The sequence below is a fragment of the Podarcis melisellensis genome (assembly GCF_964234715.1).
Source record: "Podarcis melisellensis genome assembly, chromosome: 10".
Taxonomy (NCBI): domain Eukaryota; kingdom Metazoa; phylum Chordata; class Lepidosauria; order Squamata; family Lacertidae; genus Podarcis; species Podarcis melisellensis.
In genome coordinates this window covers 24722179-24738447 of record NC_138542.1, presented here as the reverse complement: position 1 = coordinate 24738447, position 16269 = coordinate 24722179, and the positions used below count along the sequence as shown (strand labels likewise).

At 42.9% G+C, this 16269-nt stretch overlaps 1 protein-coding gene across 5 annotated transcripts in view; it reads right to left on the bottom strand.

Moving 5' to 3' along the window:
* DOCK4 (dedicator of cytokinesis 4) overlaps positions 1-16269 on the bottom strand; it is a 246183-nt gene that overhangs the window by 116566 nt on the left and 113348 nt on the right. For all 5 annotated transcript variants that reach the window (XM_081928903.1, XM_081928904.1, XM_081928906.1 and 2 more), the window contains exons 9-11: positions 9142-9223; positions 7328-7388; positions 2252-2384 (exon numbers count right to left, since the gene is read on the bottom strand). In XM_081928903.1, coding sequence (XP_081785029.1) covers positions 2252-2384; positions 7328-7388; positions 9142-9223 — 276 coding nt within the window. The remainder of the gene's footprint in view (positions 1-2251; positions 2385-7327; positions 7389-9141; positions 9224-16269) is intronic.

Sequence of the window (16269 nt, the reverse complement as noted above, 5' to 3'; positions counted from 1 at the left end):
CAAACAAACAGACGAATAAATGCACGTATCGCAGAACACAAGAATGCCGTCAAAAAAGAAGAAAAAACTTCCTCTCTTTTCCAACACATGAAAGAAACAGGACACGAAATTAATTTTGCAGATTCCAAATTGCTCTTTAACATGGAACATCACCACAAGAGAATAATCATGGAAGCCATCGAGATAGAGAAACACCCTCACAACATGAACAAGCGTGACGACACATCCCGCTTGCCAGACATCTGGAAATTAGCCCTCCCCACAAAAACTGACACCAGATCCAGAGGCACACAGAACGCCATCACCAATCAACCACACCAGACCCAAACCCAGACCCTCTCCACAGATAAATTACAGACACCATCCAGTAGCCAAACCATGGTGGCACCTCCGGATGCTGCACCCCCCTGCAATCCCTACACAGATCTGGCTGACACAGGCCACAAAACCACAGCTCGCCCCTATACACGAAGCCAAGCCAGAGCACAACTAAGTGCAGTACAGCCATCTTCTCAGAAAAACTCTTCACAAAGTTCAAGAGGTCAAGACACAAAGACTTTAGCAACTAATCCACACCTAATGACCCACCTAAGTGGTACTCAGGATATCACTCAAGAAATCACTCAAGATATCCCTCAAGTAATTAAGGAACAAAAGAAGAAAAGGCACACTAGCCTGGGAACTTCCTCTCTGCCCAGAACATTGGAGGCTATACACCACACCCCCTCAACAGTATTTATAGGAACTAAAACACTGAGATCCTGCTCTGTTCCAGTAACAAGAAGCCGAAAGCACCAGCCTGAAGATGACGAGTGAGACCTCGTCGAAACGTCGCATAGACACCCCAACTTTTACACGGGAAGACACCCGAGGACACCAAAACCTGCATATATATATATATATATATATATATATATATATATATATATATATATATAAATCTGCATGTTATGGACACAAAGACATGGAGGCATATTGGAAGGACCCATTGGTACATCTTGCTCAGTGTCGTTTGCTGTAGTGACCATGGGCTTTCCAGAGTTTCCAAGGGACATTTCTGGCTGTTGCTGGACAAGCAGAGATGAAATCTTGGATCTCCTGCATGCAGCCTGTGTGCCCTGCTGTTGAGCTACTCGCTTTGTTAAAATGTCTGGCTTCTTGCAGCCACTAGCCTTGACAGACTGTGTGTGAATCTAACAACAGTACTGTGTCGTTAGGCACCACTGCATCAAAATATAATGTTGCTTTATGGTTGAAACAGCTAGTCCAAAATTGCTGGGAAATAATCTGTTGGTCAGTGAAGAAGAAGCAAGATAAGAGCAGCTCAGAAAGTTGTGTGAAATGTGAAGCTGTTAGCAAGTGCCATGCAAACATCTGATAGGTGTTTCTGTGGAGCCTTGTTCCATGGTTAAGCGCTAGCAACAACCTGCCCAGAGAATGGCTAACCAAGGACTGGAGTCTGGTAGAGGTCAACAACCCACATAGTATGGTTCTGGTCTGCTTTCTTACTCTCTGAATGTGCGTCTTATTAGACCTGATTAAATTCTCATGGCTATTCAGTATCCTGCTAATTTGATCAAAAATATTATAATATAGTAGCAACTAAACTACCAGGAATACAGGTGGCAAAAGATTGGGAGAGCCCTTCAAGTGATGTGTAGGAACATATGCTCAGTCAAGGATATTCTATTTTGATGTTTTGACTTATAAACGGTTAGCAGAAGCAGTATGAAGAATAGCTCCAAGCTTTTTAAGGGCTTGGGCTTGGATGGCTCTTCCAATTCTACAATTCTATAAATCAAAAAGTCTGCTGCTGCAAAAAAGATTATTGTGTCATCTTTTAAATCCACACCTTTCCTCAGAGAGCAAGTTTTCATAAGGCAGCATCCTCCTTTGCATGATGTTATTGTTCTTTAAATTTTCACAGAAGTCTTTATTGTATTAGCTGCAATAGACTGTGTGGTAGAGTTCTTGATCAGGTCAGAGAATGGAGTTGAGGCTGAAAATAGCCATTAATAACTGACTGATATTAAGACTCAGATTATCATACCTAGAGTTATACGATAACTGTGCGCAATAGGCTATAATGGCTTAATCTGAACGTACAATGAAATGTGGATCTGCACATATAACTTGGAAGTCAAACCCTTTTTGGAGGGAAAACATCAGATTAAATTTCTATGACAAAATTTGACCTCACAATTTCTTCCCATGGACTATTTTAATGTACTTCAGATTTACATTTCCTTACATGTATACTTTCAGAATAAGATCATCTTTTGTGTCTCCTGCCAACAGATCCGCTATGCTGAGGACTGCACAACCAAAAGGTCGTCGGTACTGAACATTGCAAGCATTTTTCTTTTCACCAGCTCCCATTCGGCCTGTCAAACAAAACATAAAACAAGACGCATGAGCCACAAAATAGCATCTTTCCAGACATGCACAGGAGGAGAAAGAGGAGGATATATCTGCCAACATCAGCATTTAATTTAATAAAGTTATTGGATTACAACTGGGCAAACCTTCCCACCCCCAAATACCAACTGCATTGAAAGGGTGGTAAATATTCAAACTGCTGTCATTAAACCATAGGTTGGCAGAGCACTCTAAGTTCCATTTGTCTTATTCAAGAAGCACTCACAATGCAGTCCCCAAAGAATTGTCTAATAATGGCATCCAAGTAAAGGAATGCATGCCAGAAGTTCAAAACCTGGATGCCCAGTCTGGCTCAGATATCTCACCTATCTCCTAGAAGAACACATCTGAGGGTGCAAATATATATATAATGGCGTCAACACACCTTCCTTGCAACTCCAGTTGAGCAGAGTTTGTCCAGACACACTTCAGACCTAGTCAGGATCATCTGACAGTTTAACTAAGTGTTATGCTTAATGCATAGCCCAAAACAGCTATGTCTTTGGCTGTTGTTAAAATAGCTCCAGCTGGGCAAACCTTCCCACCCCCAAATACCAACTGCATTGAAAGGGTGGTAAATATTCAAACTGCTGTCATTAAACCATAGGTTGGCAGAGCACTCTAAGTTCCATTTGTCTTATTCAAGAAGCACTCACAATGCAGTCACAATGCAGGGGGCAATTTTTATTTGGATCACAGTGTGTGAAGAAGCAAAATGGATCCCTTTCTTCCCCTAGCCATGACCAACAAAATATCAAGGCTGGGGGAGGGTGAGTCCCAACTGGCACCAATTTTTTAGCTATATCATAGTCATGTGAGGGTGGCCATATTAAGGGAACTCACAGAGAGCGAGATAAAGGATAGACTTTCACCATCTACATGCTGTGATTCTGATAACTGGGCTCTCCTTGTAGCTGTACTTAATCTAAGAAAAATAAGAGGCTACATAGGGCAAGGAATAGTTTGACTCAGTCTAGGAGTTGGGCTTCACCAGAGCAAAGTTTCTGGCAGACATGGAGCTATCCATGGTGCTGCACAGTTTATCACAGAGAGTGCTACACTGTTCCACTTCCTACTTCAACCTGGCTAGCCAGAATCTGAACTTATTACCTATTGTTGCATGTTCTCTCTGCCAGCCTAGCTGACTTTCTGAAGCCTACCTGGTACCCACAATTTTCTGCCCCAGCTGGAACATGAGAATGTGGAAGGCAATGATGATAATGGATAAAAAGAAGAAAGGGGGCAGACAAAAAAAGTACCAGGACTACAAATGAAGATTTAAGCAAAAACTATTTAATTGTTAAAGAGCATATGGAGACAAATACTGACTTTCAACCACGTGTTCACAAAAGTTGCACTTCAATCTGGATTACTACTGTTTTGACAAATTTTCCACAGTTTGTGTGATTGCTCTCTCTCCCGCTCTCTCATAAATCCACATGAGCTATATGTTTAATTTATGTGGTGACAAAAGGCACATTATTCCCAACAATCTACACTGTTGCTTGCTTCTTCTGCCTGTCACTTCTTCTTTGTGTTAAAATAAGCTGTGCTGCCTGCCCTCAAAAACCTGCACTGGGGCCTGACTGCGGTGAAATGAAAAACACACAGCAGTCTATTCTAGGCTTTGCAAGATCAGAAGCCATCAGTGGTTGAGCAGATGCAGCTTAAACAGAAAATGCAGTGAGTAGAATACTAAGTCTTTAGTTTAATATTCCTAGGCAGCATTTCTAAAATCTTAGATATGTGTGTTTGTTTCGATTTATATCCTGCTTTTGATCAACTCATTCTCAAGTTGGCTAATAACAGATCACATAAACAACCGAACAGCCCTTAGTTCCTTGGCTGATGGATGATATTTGCCCTAGGTTATTTTGGATTCGAACCCAGGTAATTTTGTACTACAAGTTTACTTCCTGAAGCCCTCTCCTAGTGGAGCATCCATGATAATCTGTTTTTTGGGGGGTGGAGGGAATAGTAAGCGGTTCAATCATTGGCTTATACTGGTTCAATAGACTAAATATTTGATTCCTGTTGTTTGATGCATGTTGGAGCCCAAACACACTCCAACCTGAAGCATTCAAAATATCAGGATCCAGATGAGTTTCCACAGCAAGCTACTTATGGAGAATTGAGCTTGTGATCGGGAAAGTGGCTATCTGAATTTCTTCTACTGGCAATTCAAAATATTGCCACTGCTGGCGCTAGTGTTCCTCGGGTTGAAGGCATGACTCTCTTTTCCCCCATTATTTTCTATCTAATCATTCAACATTTATTTTTATCCTACCATTTTTTTCAAAGGGTGGCCTTCTTTATCCTCCCAACCACTCTATATTAGGTGTGTTAGGCAGAGAGAGAGAGAGAGAGAGATCTAAGGACACCCAGCAAGCTTTTTGGCTCAATGGGCATTTCAGCTTCTCCTTGACTGAAGTTGAGCACTCTAACCTCTATTCTACACTAGCTCTCTAATGTTTCTACATATGTAGAAACATATGTAGTAATGTTTCTACATATGTAGAAATATTAGACACATGTTCAGCAGTATAGGAATGGAACACTAGTGGCACAAATAACAGCAGCTAGTAACACATGAGTGAGTTGGGGTTCCTGCTGGAGTATTTGACCTGTCTTACCGCATGACATTTGCAAGGTTCAATAGCAGAACTCTAATACTGTATCATTCACCAAAGTCAGACAATTTTCGACATATGCATTGCCTCAGATATAGTATGCTCAACAGCAGTCAAGAATAGATAAAGATACATCCAGCATTTCAAAATGGAAGGAATAAAATGCCAAATTGGCTAGAGGTGAGGAGGAGGAGGAGGAGGAAGCAGCCACTGTGGATGATAGGTGAAGATTACTGGAGTTAACTCAATGAAATCCATATGACAGCTTCTTTAAATAAGGAGATTAACCACTCTTCTCTCCTACACTACCTTAACATTGTATTTGGATTAAATCAGATTTGTCTAGAATAATGTTAACCATATGATAAACTGTTCTAAGAAGGAAATAAATGTTTTTATTCATGCACACACCCACATATGCAAGATAGACTGGTGTTACCAGAAAAAAGGCAATTTCAGGAACCAAGGAAGGCACAATAAGGGTAACAATAGCTGGCCTAGGAGGAGTTGAGAGATCCAGACTCCCCATGCCTGTTAATAAGCCTGATTACATTATTCTCCTCCTCCTTCTCTCTCTCTCTCTCTCTCTCTCTCTCTCTCTCTCTCTCTCTCTCTCTCTCTCAGAAGTTCACCAGTGTCAGCTGGTGTCAGCTATTTAAAAATCTTCACATACTATGGCCCAGTGCTTTTAAAATAAAATAAAAATAAAACAAGGTCCAGGTATCAGGCAGCAAAAAATATGTCATACTGATAAGTTCAGTCACAGAACTGCCAGCATACACAAAATTATTTCCTACATATGTGTGAGACAAAATACAGTGGTACCTCTGGTTATGAACTTAATTTGTTCCGGAGGTCCATTCTTAACCTGAAACCGTTCTTAACCTGAGGTACCACTTTAGCTAATGGGGCCTCTCGCTGCCGCTGCGCCACCGCCACACGATTTCTGTTCTCATCCTGAGGTAAATTTCTTAACCCGCGGTACAACTTCCAGGTTAGCGGAGTCTGCAACCCGAAATGTTTGTAACCTGAGGTACCACTGTACAAATGTGCACATTTCCCACACATTACAGTTGGCACATGGTGTAATGTGCCTTTTTCCGTAAGGAAAATTATCTGTGAAGCGTAGGGAAATTATTTTGTGTGGGCAGAAGACCAAATAAGGCTGGCTGCTTGGTGGCCATTTCCCAAGCAATTTTATGAGATCCATTGTTAATTTCGATCAGTGTGCCTTTCCCCTCCTCCTACTTCCAAAACCTAGTCTAGATAATTTATCTTGCAGATCCATCACTTCAGATGGCAAACAGGATATTTTTTTCTTTAGTGTTCTCATGAAAAAATATCCCTTCACACAGAAAAAAATGGCATGTCAGAGAGAAGTGTAAATTAGAACCTTCCTCCCAGATATGTAGCTTTTTCCCTGGTGATTTTTTGTTTGTTTGTTACATTTATTGTGCTTTTTTTTAAGAGCTTTTAAAACCAAAAGCCATTGTAGAAATATCTAAAATAAATATATCAATTTCTCTCTCTCATCTCAATTTTACCACAAAATGCTTATCTAGTTCATACCTAAAGTAGCTTGGAGATTGCTAGCTCACACATAATGCTAACACTGGTTTTTCCAGCCCCAACAAACTGTGGTAAATCTTAACTAGGGTTAGTAGAAACAAACCAACTTCAAATTGTAGTTCATTGTGTTTCAACTAACCATAGTTAGTTGAAATTAGTTGAAACTTAAGCATAGGCTAAGGCTTGTACGCAGTGCTTTTTTTCTTAAAAAAATAATGTTTAGGGGTACTCTCATTTTCCTACTCATATTGAACTATTGCCCCTCAATGAGGCCGAACTTAGATTCACAAAATGTTTAGGGTTGTGTGTACTCCTGCATCCCCCCCAGAAAAAAGCACTGCTTGTAAGACATATCAAACTAAGGGTGATCTATAAAACGAAAGTGGAAGCTTCTTATTTCTGTACTGTGGCCTCACTGGAGGAGGAGCGGGGAGGAAGGGAGAAGTCATATGCAAAGCTCATTGCAGCTCATTCTTGTGATGCTAAAGAACCATGGCCCTAAACCACAGTTGAGCACTATTACATGAGAAGAACCCTTTCTGAAAATATTATTAATATTTCAATGTAAGGCATCCCGAGTGCTAAGTGGTGGCCCAGCAGCAGTGACAATAAGGATAACCATCATCACACAGTGAAAACACGCGGCCTGAAATTATCACATTATCTAACATCTTCTTACGTAAAGGTTTTGGGGAAACAAGTGTACATACCAATCCGTATAATGTGCACAGTGATGTAGATGTCTTTCCTGAGCTCACTGCTTCCCAAGTCCTGTAGAGAATCAGAACAGTCTACAATTATTTATTTTTGCTGTGTTGTTACTGTATACTTTTTCTAAGTTTACTTGTGTCTAGGAAATAAAGAAACAAGGAGGTGATAGATTCAATTGACTCACAGAAATGTTTGACCAGAAATAAGTCCCATTGTGTCACTGGAACTAGTGTGTGTTTAAGATTGAAACCTAAAAGCATCAATGGCATATACCATACTTATATCAGAACATTGCTGAACTGTGGCTAGTACCATGCAGGATTTTGAAACTAGTGTGTGTCCCATCCATCACATATGCATGATCATAGAATTGTAGAGTTGGTAGTGACCCCGAGGGTTATCTTGTCCAACCCACAGCAATGCAGAAATTTCCAACCTCTATTTGGAAATGGAAAAAGAGTGCACCACCTCCTCCTGATGTTTAGCCAAGTTCCTCCTGATGTTTAGCCAGAATCTCCTTTCTTGCAACTTGAATCCATTGGTTTGGGTCCTAGTCTCTGGAGCAGGAGAAAATAAACTTGCTCCATTCTCCATGTCACAGCCCTTTAGGTATTTGAAGATGGCTACTGTATCTCCTCTCTGTCTCCTCTTTGCCAGGCTAAACATACCCAGCTCCCTCAACCGTTCCTCATAAGGTTTGGCGCGGGTGGCGCTGTGGGTTAAACCACAGAGCCTAGGACCTGCTAATCAGAAGGTTGATGGTTCGAATCACCTTGATGGGGTGAGCTCCCGTTGCTCGGTCCCTGCTCCTGCCAACCTAGCAGTTCAAAAGCATGTCAAAGTGCAAGTAGATAAATAGGTACCACTCCAGCAGGAAGGTAAATGGTGTTTCCGTGCGCTGCTCTGGTTCCCCAGAAGCGGCTTAGTCATGCTGGCCACATGATCCAGAAGCTGTACGCCGGCTCCCTCGGCCAATAAAGTGAGATGAGTGCCGCAACCACAGAGTTGTCTACGACTGGACCTAACGGTCAGGGGTCCCTTTACCTTTACCTATTGTATCTCCTCTCTGTCTCCTCTTTTCCAGGTTAAACATACCCAGCTCCCTCAACCATTCCTCATAAGGTTTGGCTTTCAGACCCTTGATCACCTTGGTTGTCCTCCTCTGCACACATTCCAACTTGTCAATATCCTTCCTAAATTGTGGCACTCAGAACCTGACACAGTATTTCAAGATGGCAAGTGTATCGTGAAATATCGAAAGGGCTGTAACATGTGAAGTTCTACTGCCTTGAAGACAAGGAATACCATTGGTGATGGGGTAAGCGGAAGTCAATAAAGGACTGCCCAAGAAATCTGGAATGAGTATATTCATCTTGCAATCAATATAACCCATTTCCCGTAACCCGCTCTGTTAAACTGGACTGGCTCTCAAGTTCTGCAGAAATCAAATGAGGTTTACTTCTTAAAATGTGGTTTTAAGTCTGCTTCCCAGAAAGAAGCCCCATTGAACTTGTGTAGCCTTAGGTTGCAAGAGATTTCTTTGATTTGGCAAGTAAGATACAGAAAAGAAACACACATTCAAGTTATCAAGGTGGCTGTCATACCTATTTGGCACAGTTGCTGGTACCCAGTGGAAGGATGCTGGACAAAATGAATGATAAGTCTGCACAGTTATGCCCACTCTTTTGTGCTTTGTAGTATGCTTTCTATTTCTACAACTGGGCTACCAGCAAGGAGGCAACCTCATTAACGAAGTCTTGATTTATTTATTTTTGCAATTACCAAATGCAGACAAAAATAAACACCCACTCACCACAAAAAGAGAACAATGTCTTTCTGGCTTCTCTGGACATTTTGGCAAACCATTCCGATTCAATTTTAAGAAAAATCTCTCGCTGTAAAAGAAAAGAAGCAATGAAATATAATGGGCAATATTTAAAAACAATTTAGACATCTTGGGGAAGGAGAAAATACATCTAACACATCTGAGTAAACATGTTTTTGTCACTGTTTCCACAGCACACATTTCCAATATTCATAGCCGATGCTGCAAAAAAGTTAAACCTTCTTGCTGTGTGGCAAAAGAGAGCTTATTTGAAGTGAAAATCTAGAATTCCATGGAAATGGTGCAATGGTTTCAAGAAGTGTTGACTTTAAATTGAAGCCAGATGTAAACTTTAAAGACACTTTAAAGTACTTTAATTAAATTAGCAAATGGGAAACACATCAGAGCTAATGTTTCAGAAGTTATGAGCGCATATAGGATATCAGGTCAATCAGAAGGGCCATAATCACAAAGTTTGTAAGAAAAACATTACTGTTCATCCAAAATAGTGTGTGTGTGTGTGTGTGTGTGTGTGTGTGTGTGTGAGAGAGAGAGAGAGAGAGAGAGAGAGAGAGAGAGAGAGAGAGAGAGAGAGAGAGAGAGAGAGAAGAGAGATTAACGTCATTCTAGAAGCCAAAACACCACCTGTGATGTTCTGTGAAATTACATCTTACAAAATGAAGCTGTGGGTGCTACAAATTGAAGAGCAGGGGACTGCCCCCCTAAAAAAAAATGGCTACTTGAGGAACATGTAAGGATGGAGATTCCCCCTCCTCACCATTCCATGTACTGGCACAAAACTTTACTTCAGCATTGGTTAGCATCCTTCTCTGTACCCGACGGCAGCAAGCTAGGTTAGTGGTTGTAAGACAGGTTCTGTGGCACCAGTGGCGTAGCGTGGGGGGTGCAGGGGGGCCCGGCCGCACTGGGCGCAACATCTGGGGGTTAGGGTTAGGGGGCACAAATCCATGGGTTAGGGGGTGCAAATTACTTGCCTTGCCCCGGGTGCAGACAACCCACGCTACGCCACTGTGTGGCACACATAATTCCCCATCTCCCACAAAGGGGATGGATCAGGGAGTTCTGGAAGAATGGCCAAAGAGACTGCAGCTGCTCACCCCCCAATATGCCAACCTGAGACAATATATGTCAACCTGAGACAATTGCTTCACTGCCTCATGGCAGGGCCAAGCCCACACAAGAGTGGTGTGAGGAAGGAGGTTTTTAATCATCTCCCCTCATCCTGTTTTCAGCTTAAAAAGCCCCCATCTGCTTCACATCCTGCATAGGAAAATATATGAGTTTCCTTAAGTTTTCCTTGAAGGGCAAAAACAGTTGAGGCGGGGGACACACAGAGACACACACCCACATACAATTTTTAAAGGGGAAAAATGAGTGATGTCCCTTTCCTCTGCTTTAGCTTGAAGCTTGCCCTGGTACACTTTGTAAAACAAAATGAACAGAGACAAACCACACACAAGACTGCATCGCATTAGCGTGGCCCAGCAGTTGTTCATCACCTTTGCCATAAACAGCATCAATTTTAAGAAACCGACGTCTAATTTTAGCCGCTACCACAGAAAACAAATGTCAGTAGGATCAAATAATTAAGACCCAGAAAAAGCAGAGGCTCCCCACACAAGGCTTTTCTTTTTCACTTGCTGTACCTTCCAATCATCTTACCATCAAATCCCATCATACATAAGAGATCACTCCGTACATTCCTTTTTAACTATAGCTTTTTCAGCTGTTTCCTTGGCTTCTGCCAAGGCTGAGCGACTGCCACACATATGCTGTCTTCCATACGCAATGACGAAAATAGCAACCAGAACATCTATGCAAGCACAATAGAAGGACTAATAGTACAAGTATATTGTTTATATATATAAAATTCTCCAAGGCTGAACCAGCAGCAATTCAGGAAGATCAACACTTTCACAGGCTGCATTCTGCAGGTTTAATTTCACCAGCTCATATTCCAACTAAAACAAGCTGAAACGGATGCAGCTCAATTCTCCTGTTGCCGAGGGGGCAACTGTCGGCATCAGGCAGGAACTCAAGCCCCAAGTGGTTGGGTTTCCAAGTTTGTGGAGAGGTGACCATCAGTCTGAAGGGGCCAAGAGGTGAACAACACTGTCCAGGACAAGCAAGGGTCAACAGCTAAGCAACAGCCAAAGATCAGAAGCAGGAAGCCTAGTCCAGGGCATGCAGGCCAAATTCCTTTAGCAAGAATGTGGGAAGAATACTGTAGAAGAACAGGATCTTATATCGGCAGGATCCTCTCACGGGGAAAATGTTGCTCAGCCTGAGGGCCAGGAGTCAGAACTGGTTTCAGGTTCGAGAGGGCAAACAGCACACGATTCCTCAAAACTACGCTACAACACCAGCATTAAAACGGTAGCTAGATTCAACTTCCTGTTGCTGCTCAGATCATGAGCCAGGGTGAGGGAAGAATGGAGGGGGGGCACCAAGGTCATTGGCCACCTCTGCTGGAGTCCAGGCAGATGCCAAAGGGTGCCTGGTAACCATCTTGGGTATAGAGAGACTGGTCCTTGGGGTGATGTCACTCTGTCAGGTGGCAGGGTTGGCACTTCAGCCAAGGTGGTACCATGAAAGAGCTCAGTCTCCAAAGCTTGAAGCAAATCCACAGTCACATGCTGGTGGCCCAGAAGGAAAGGCACTAAATCTTGATTGTTGGGGAACACAGTTTAATAACTCCCCCCCACACACACACACACAAACGCTCCTCAGGAATTACAGCAGTGCCACTTCACACAGAAACAATGACAATGTTGGTGTCTGGTGGGCATCCCTCAGGAAGGCATTCCATAGAGGGCCTGTTCTGTCAGTACTATCCTCTGAGCCTCCTTTGGAGGGGGGCACACGGAAATGGGCCTAGTGTCAAAACCAGCACTTTGAAACGGGACTTTGAATAAATAAGATTATGTAAATGTTGCCTTTATCCACACATAACAAGCAAATTTTCCATCTATCTCAGGGATAGGCAACCTAAGGCCGAATCCCCTTCTAAATCCAGCCTGCGGATAGTCCGGGAATTAGCATGTTTTTACATGAGTAGAATGTGTCCTTTTATTTAAAATGCATCTCTGGGTTATTTGTGGGGCCTGCCTGGTGTTTTTACATGAGTAGAATATGTGCTTTTGTTTAAAATGCATCACTGGGTTATTTGTGGGGCATAGGAATTTGTTCATTCCCGCCCCCCAAAAAATATAGTCTGGCCCACCACATGGTCTGAGGGACAGTGGACCGGCCCACGGCTGAAAAAGGTTGCTGACCCGTGATCTAACTTGTGGCTCTGCAGGGTGAGATGCTGAAAAGATAGTGACCAGTAAACCCTGAGATGCATTCTAGCATTAAATCACACTCTTGGATCAAAAGCTGAATGGCTAGAAGAACAGCACTTTTTCAGATATATGCCTGACGTGTTTTCCTTTTTATGTTCATCTGTCCAACTCTGTCACCAAAATCAAGAACAGTTATTGTGAATGCCTATGATGCGCTCTACTTCGCAATGTGTTTCTATGAATTTATGCGTGTGCGTTGTAACATTAATTGAACATTCTCAAATGTAAGCCCTACTCTGATCAGCCACAGAACTAAAAATATCTCAGCTAGCACATTTCTAGACTGTCACCAGTAACCCCCCTCACCTGACAAAACCCAGGCCTCTGCAAGTTGAAGAAATTAAAAACATGAACTTAAATATATATTTAGCTGATTGTCTGCCACCTACTTAGCAAGCTTGCTTTAAAGTGTGTTTAAAAGAAAAAACTTGTTGAAAACACTCCTGTAGTAAGTTGCACAAACTTCTAGCTTATTATCACATTATCATTATTATCATTATTATCATTATTCTAATAAGCTAGAAGTCACAAACTTCTAGCTTATTATCACCCGATCCATGTTCATCTCTCTCACCTTCTAGAACAGGGGTCAGCAAGGTTTATCTTGCCTGGGCCGGATCAGTCCTACAGGGATCCCTCCGTGGGCTGGATTGCCCCTGTGCATGAGTGCGCTTGCCTGCGATTTTTGGTGTCTGTGCAGGTGTGATTTTTGGCACCTGTGCATGCGCAGACGCAATTTCTGGCACAGCGGAAGCGAGTCCCTGTGCTGCGCTGGTTTGTGTGTTCAGACTCATAAACCTCCCCCCTAAATAAATTCATACTTGACTCAAATTTTTGGTTCCGTTTTTGGCAGAATTTAGGCCACAACTTTATTGATTACATCAAGTGACTGGTTGCATAGGCTCTGGTTAGACTAGCTCCCTGCCGTGCAGGTAGCGCTGATCCAGGGCACCAGCATAGGTCAGCCAAGAGTGAACACCTGGATAAGCGGAAAGCCGGAAACAGGCTAACTCCACCACCCAAATGTCCCCCTGGACTCAGGCACGGGCACAACCCCCTCACAGGGGTTCACCAAACCATCGAGTCCCTGGATTCCTTTAACGGAATACCCTTCACATAGGGATGGCGAGAGCATTCCCCCATCCCTATCACCTGAACCAGAGCCTATCTGCAACCTTACAAGTTGTGACGATTTGCTACGCGGCAGGCAAAACCCAAATGGCAACAGTCAATCAGCCAAGTGGGAAAATTCCTGCCGTGCCCCTGTCCCAATGACAAACGACACACAACGGCATAGCAAGGTCAAATGCAACAAACCCTAAAAGTAGGGAGAGGTGGGCGGGTGATCCAAATGCACACACCAAAAGAGGAAGCTCTGGGTCATGTGCATGGACATAAATAGGTCCCCCAAACCATTTGAACTGCGTCCCATTGGCCAAATTGTACCCATCTTCGAGGGGCCTACCAATCGGGTGTTGTGGCTTACCAATTGTACCCCACCCACAACACAGGGTGTTAGTTGTCCAGGTCTCACCGCAATACGTGCCCTCCTTAAGGGAGGACGCAATTTAGCGCAGCATGCAAGCGGGCGTATCGGTTTGGGGGCAGCTCGTGGGCCGGTCAAACGACCTCCATGGGCTGCTTCCGGCCCATGGGCCTTAGGTTGCTGACCCCTGTTCTAGAGAGTATTATTCTCCCCCCCTCTCTCTCCCAATTGTCTTCCAAATCAATGTACAGGTGGAATGAGAAACTCAAATATTGGGGCAAATATCAGGAAAAGAAAGGGCTTAGAATGCTACAGAAGTATACTTAACCGCTAAACTGGAGTTTCACATCTTATGGGAAAGGGAGAGTAACTATGCACACCTGCCATATTATTATGTACTCTAATTCCACAAATGTGAGAATGTTTAGAGACAGGGAATGTGATTTATATGTTACTGAACTGCACCACTTCAGACTGCCTGTGGGAAATCCAACTTCTGAATGCCCTGGCATGTTGGGGCAAAGGAGGAAACAACTCTGCATGACTTGCAAACAAAAACTAGCATACTAGGGAGGAGAAGGATATACCAGAACACATCTCCTTGCCAGGCTGATTTTGGCATGTGGGCGGAAACATTTTATTCAAGGGAAATTTCTGAACCTTTCATTCCTCACTTGCAGTCTGACGTGTGCAGTTCAGCAGCAGAAACTGCACATGGGATAGTCGATTATGTATAACAAACAGATAACTTTTGAGGGGTGTAGCTCTGTGGTGGAACGCACAGCGGTGGTTCAGTCTTGGGCATCTCCAGTTTAGGCTGAGAAGGACTCCGTCTGAAATCCTGTCAAGGGCATGTGCAGAAGATGCCCTGGGGCTTTGTGGCATTTTTGTGAAGGTTGGACAACAGAGAGAAAGCAAACAAGAAAGCAAGCTAGATGGATAGCTCAGTCGGTAGACCATGAGACTTTTAATCTCAGGGATGTGTGTTCAAGCCCCACTTTGGGCAAAAGATTCCTGCATTGCAGTGCGTTGGACAAAATGAACTTTGTGGTCCTTTCCAGCTCTACTATTTTATGATTCAAAAACTGTTTCCTTTACTAACCAGATGGGTGGGATAGGAATGGCATCCCTTACTGGCTTTGATTTCCTTTAAGTCAGCATTCATAGTTCATGGCCAAAACATGTCAAAGTTAAAGATAAGTTTTAACAGCAAGACAGCACAGCACTCTTTCCCTCTCTCTCTCACTTCACAATCTGTCCTTTTATTCCTCAGCAACAGCAGTAACGATGCATCTACTTGGCACCTCCTGTCTAAACAACATGTTTTGAATTTTTTTACCACTCATTTTAAAGAGAAAATCAAAACCAACTGTTAAGCCTGTCCTTCCTAGGCCTAAGGAACCATCAATTTTAGCCAATTTCAGCAAATGTGAGAGCAGTGATGATGGGCTGAAATGGATGACAATACTGGAAAAAGACAAGTCTTTTAGGGCAAGCTGCTTGGAACTGTTGCTGGATCACAGATACAGTAGTTATGTGAGAAATTGGCATCTTGGGGGATGAAAACCTGATGGGGTTAAAGCAAACATTGTATGGGCGAAGATGCTAAAGATAATGACAATGGCATCTGAGCAACTGTGGAACCATAACATCATCAGAGAAAATAGAATTTTTATTATTTATTTATGGATCACCTTTTACTTTCCTCTCAAGGCGATTTACAAACATACAAAAAAGGCTATAATTATTTTTTAAATGCTACTGAAAACAGGCACCCAAAGATAGGTTTAAAAAGAGTACCAATGCTGGGGCTAATACATTTTCATTCAGCTGGGAAAGTCTGTCAAAACAAAAATACCTTCAGTTATTTCAACCAAGTATGGATAGGCAGAGGTGCCATCTTTTTAAGAGGATTGACAAGGCCCGTATGTGACGCCATGCAATGTCATGCGTGAGATGTCAATTGGTGCACCTGTGGATAGGGAGTGCCTTCTGTATCTCAACAGAGAATGTAAGCAATGAAAGGGTTGTAAAGGAGAAAAAATGCTGGTTCTGTTCCCAGTTGGAATAAAGGATGTTTATTCAGAGACTCCTTTCATTGCTCTCTTCTATCTTCTTCTTGCACTCTCACCCAGCTGAGGACACAATATCTGTGGCCTACTGCTCTGGCTTGGCAACCATTTATTCCAAAATTTTAGGGTATGTGTGTCTTGTTTTCGTCTGGTCACCTTGAAAGGGCAGGCTCCAGCTACAAAGACTGCATCT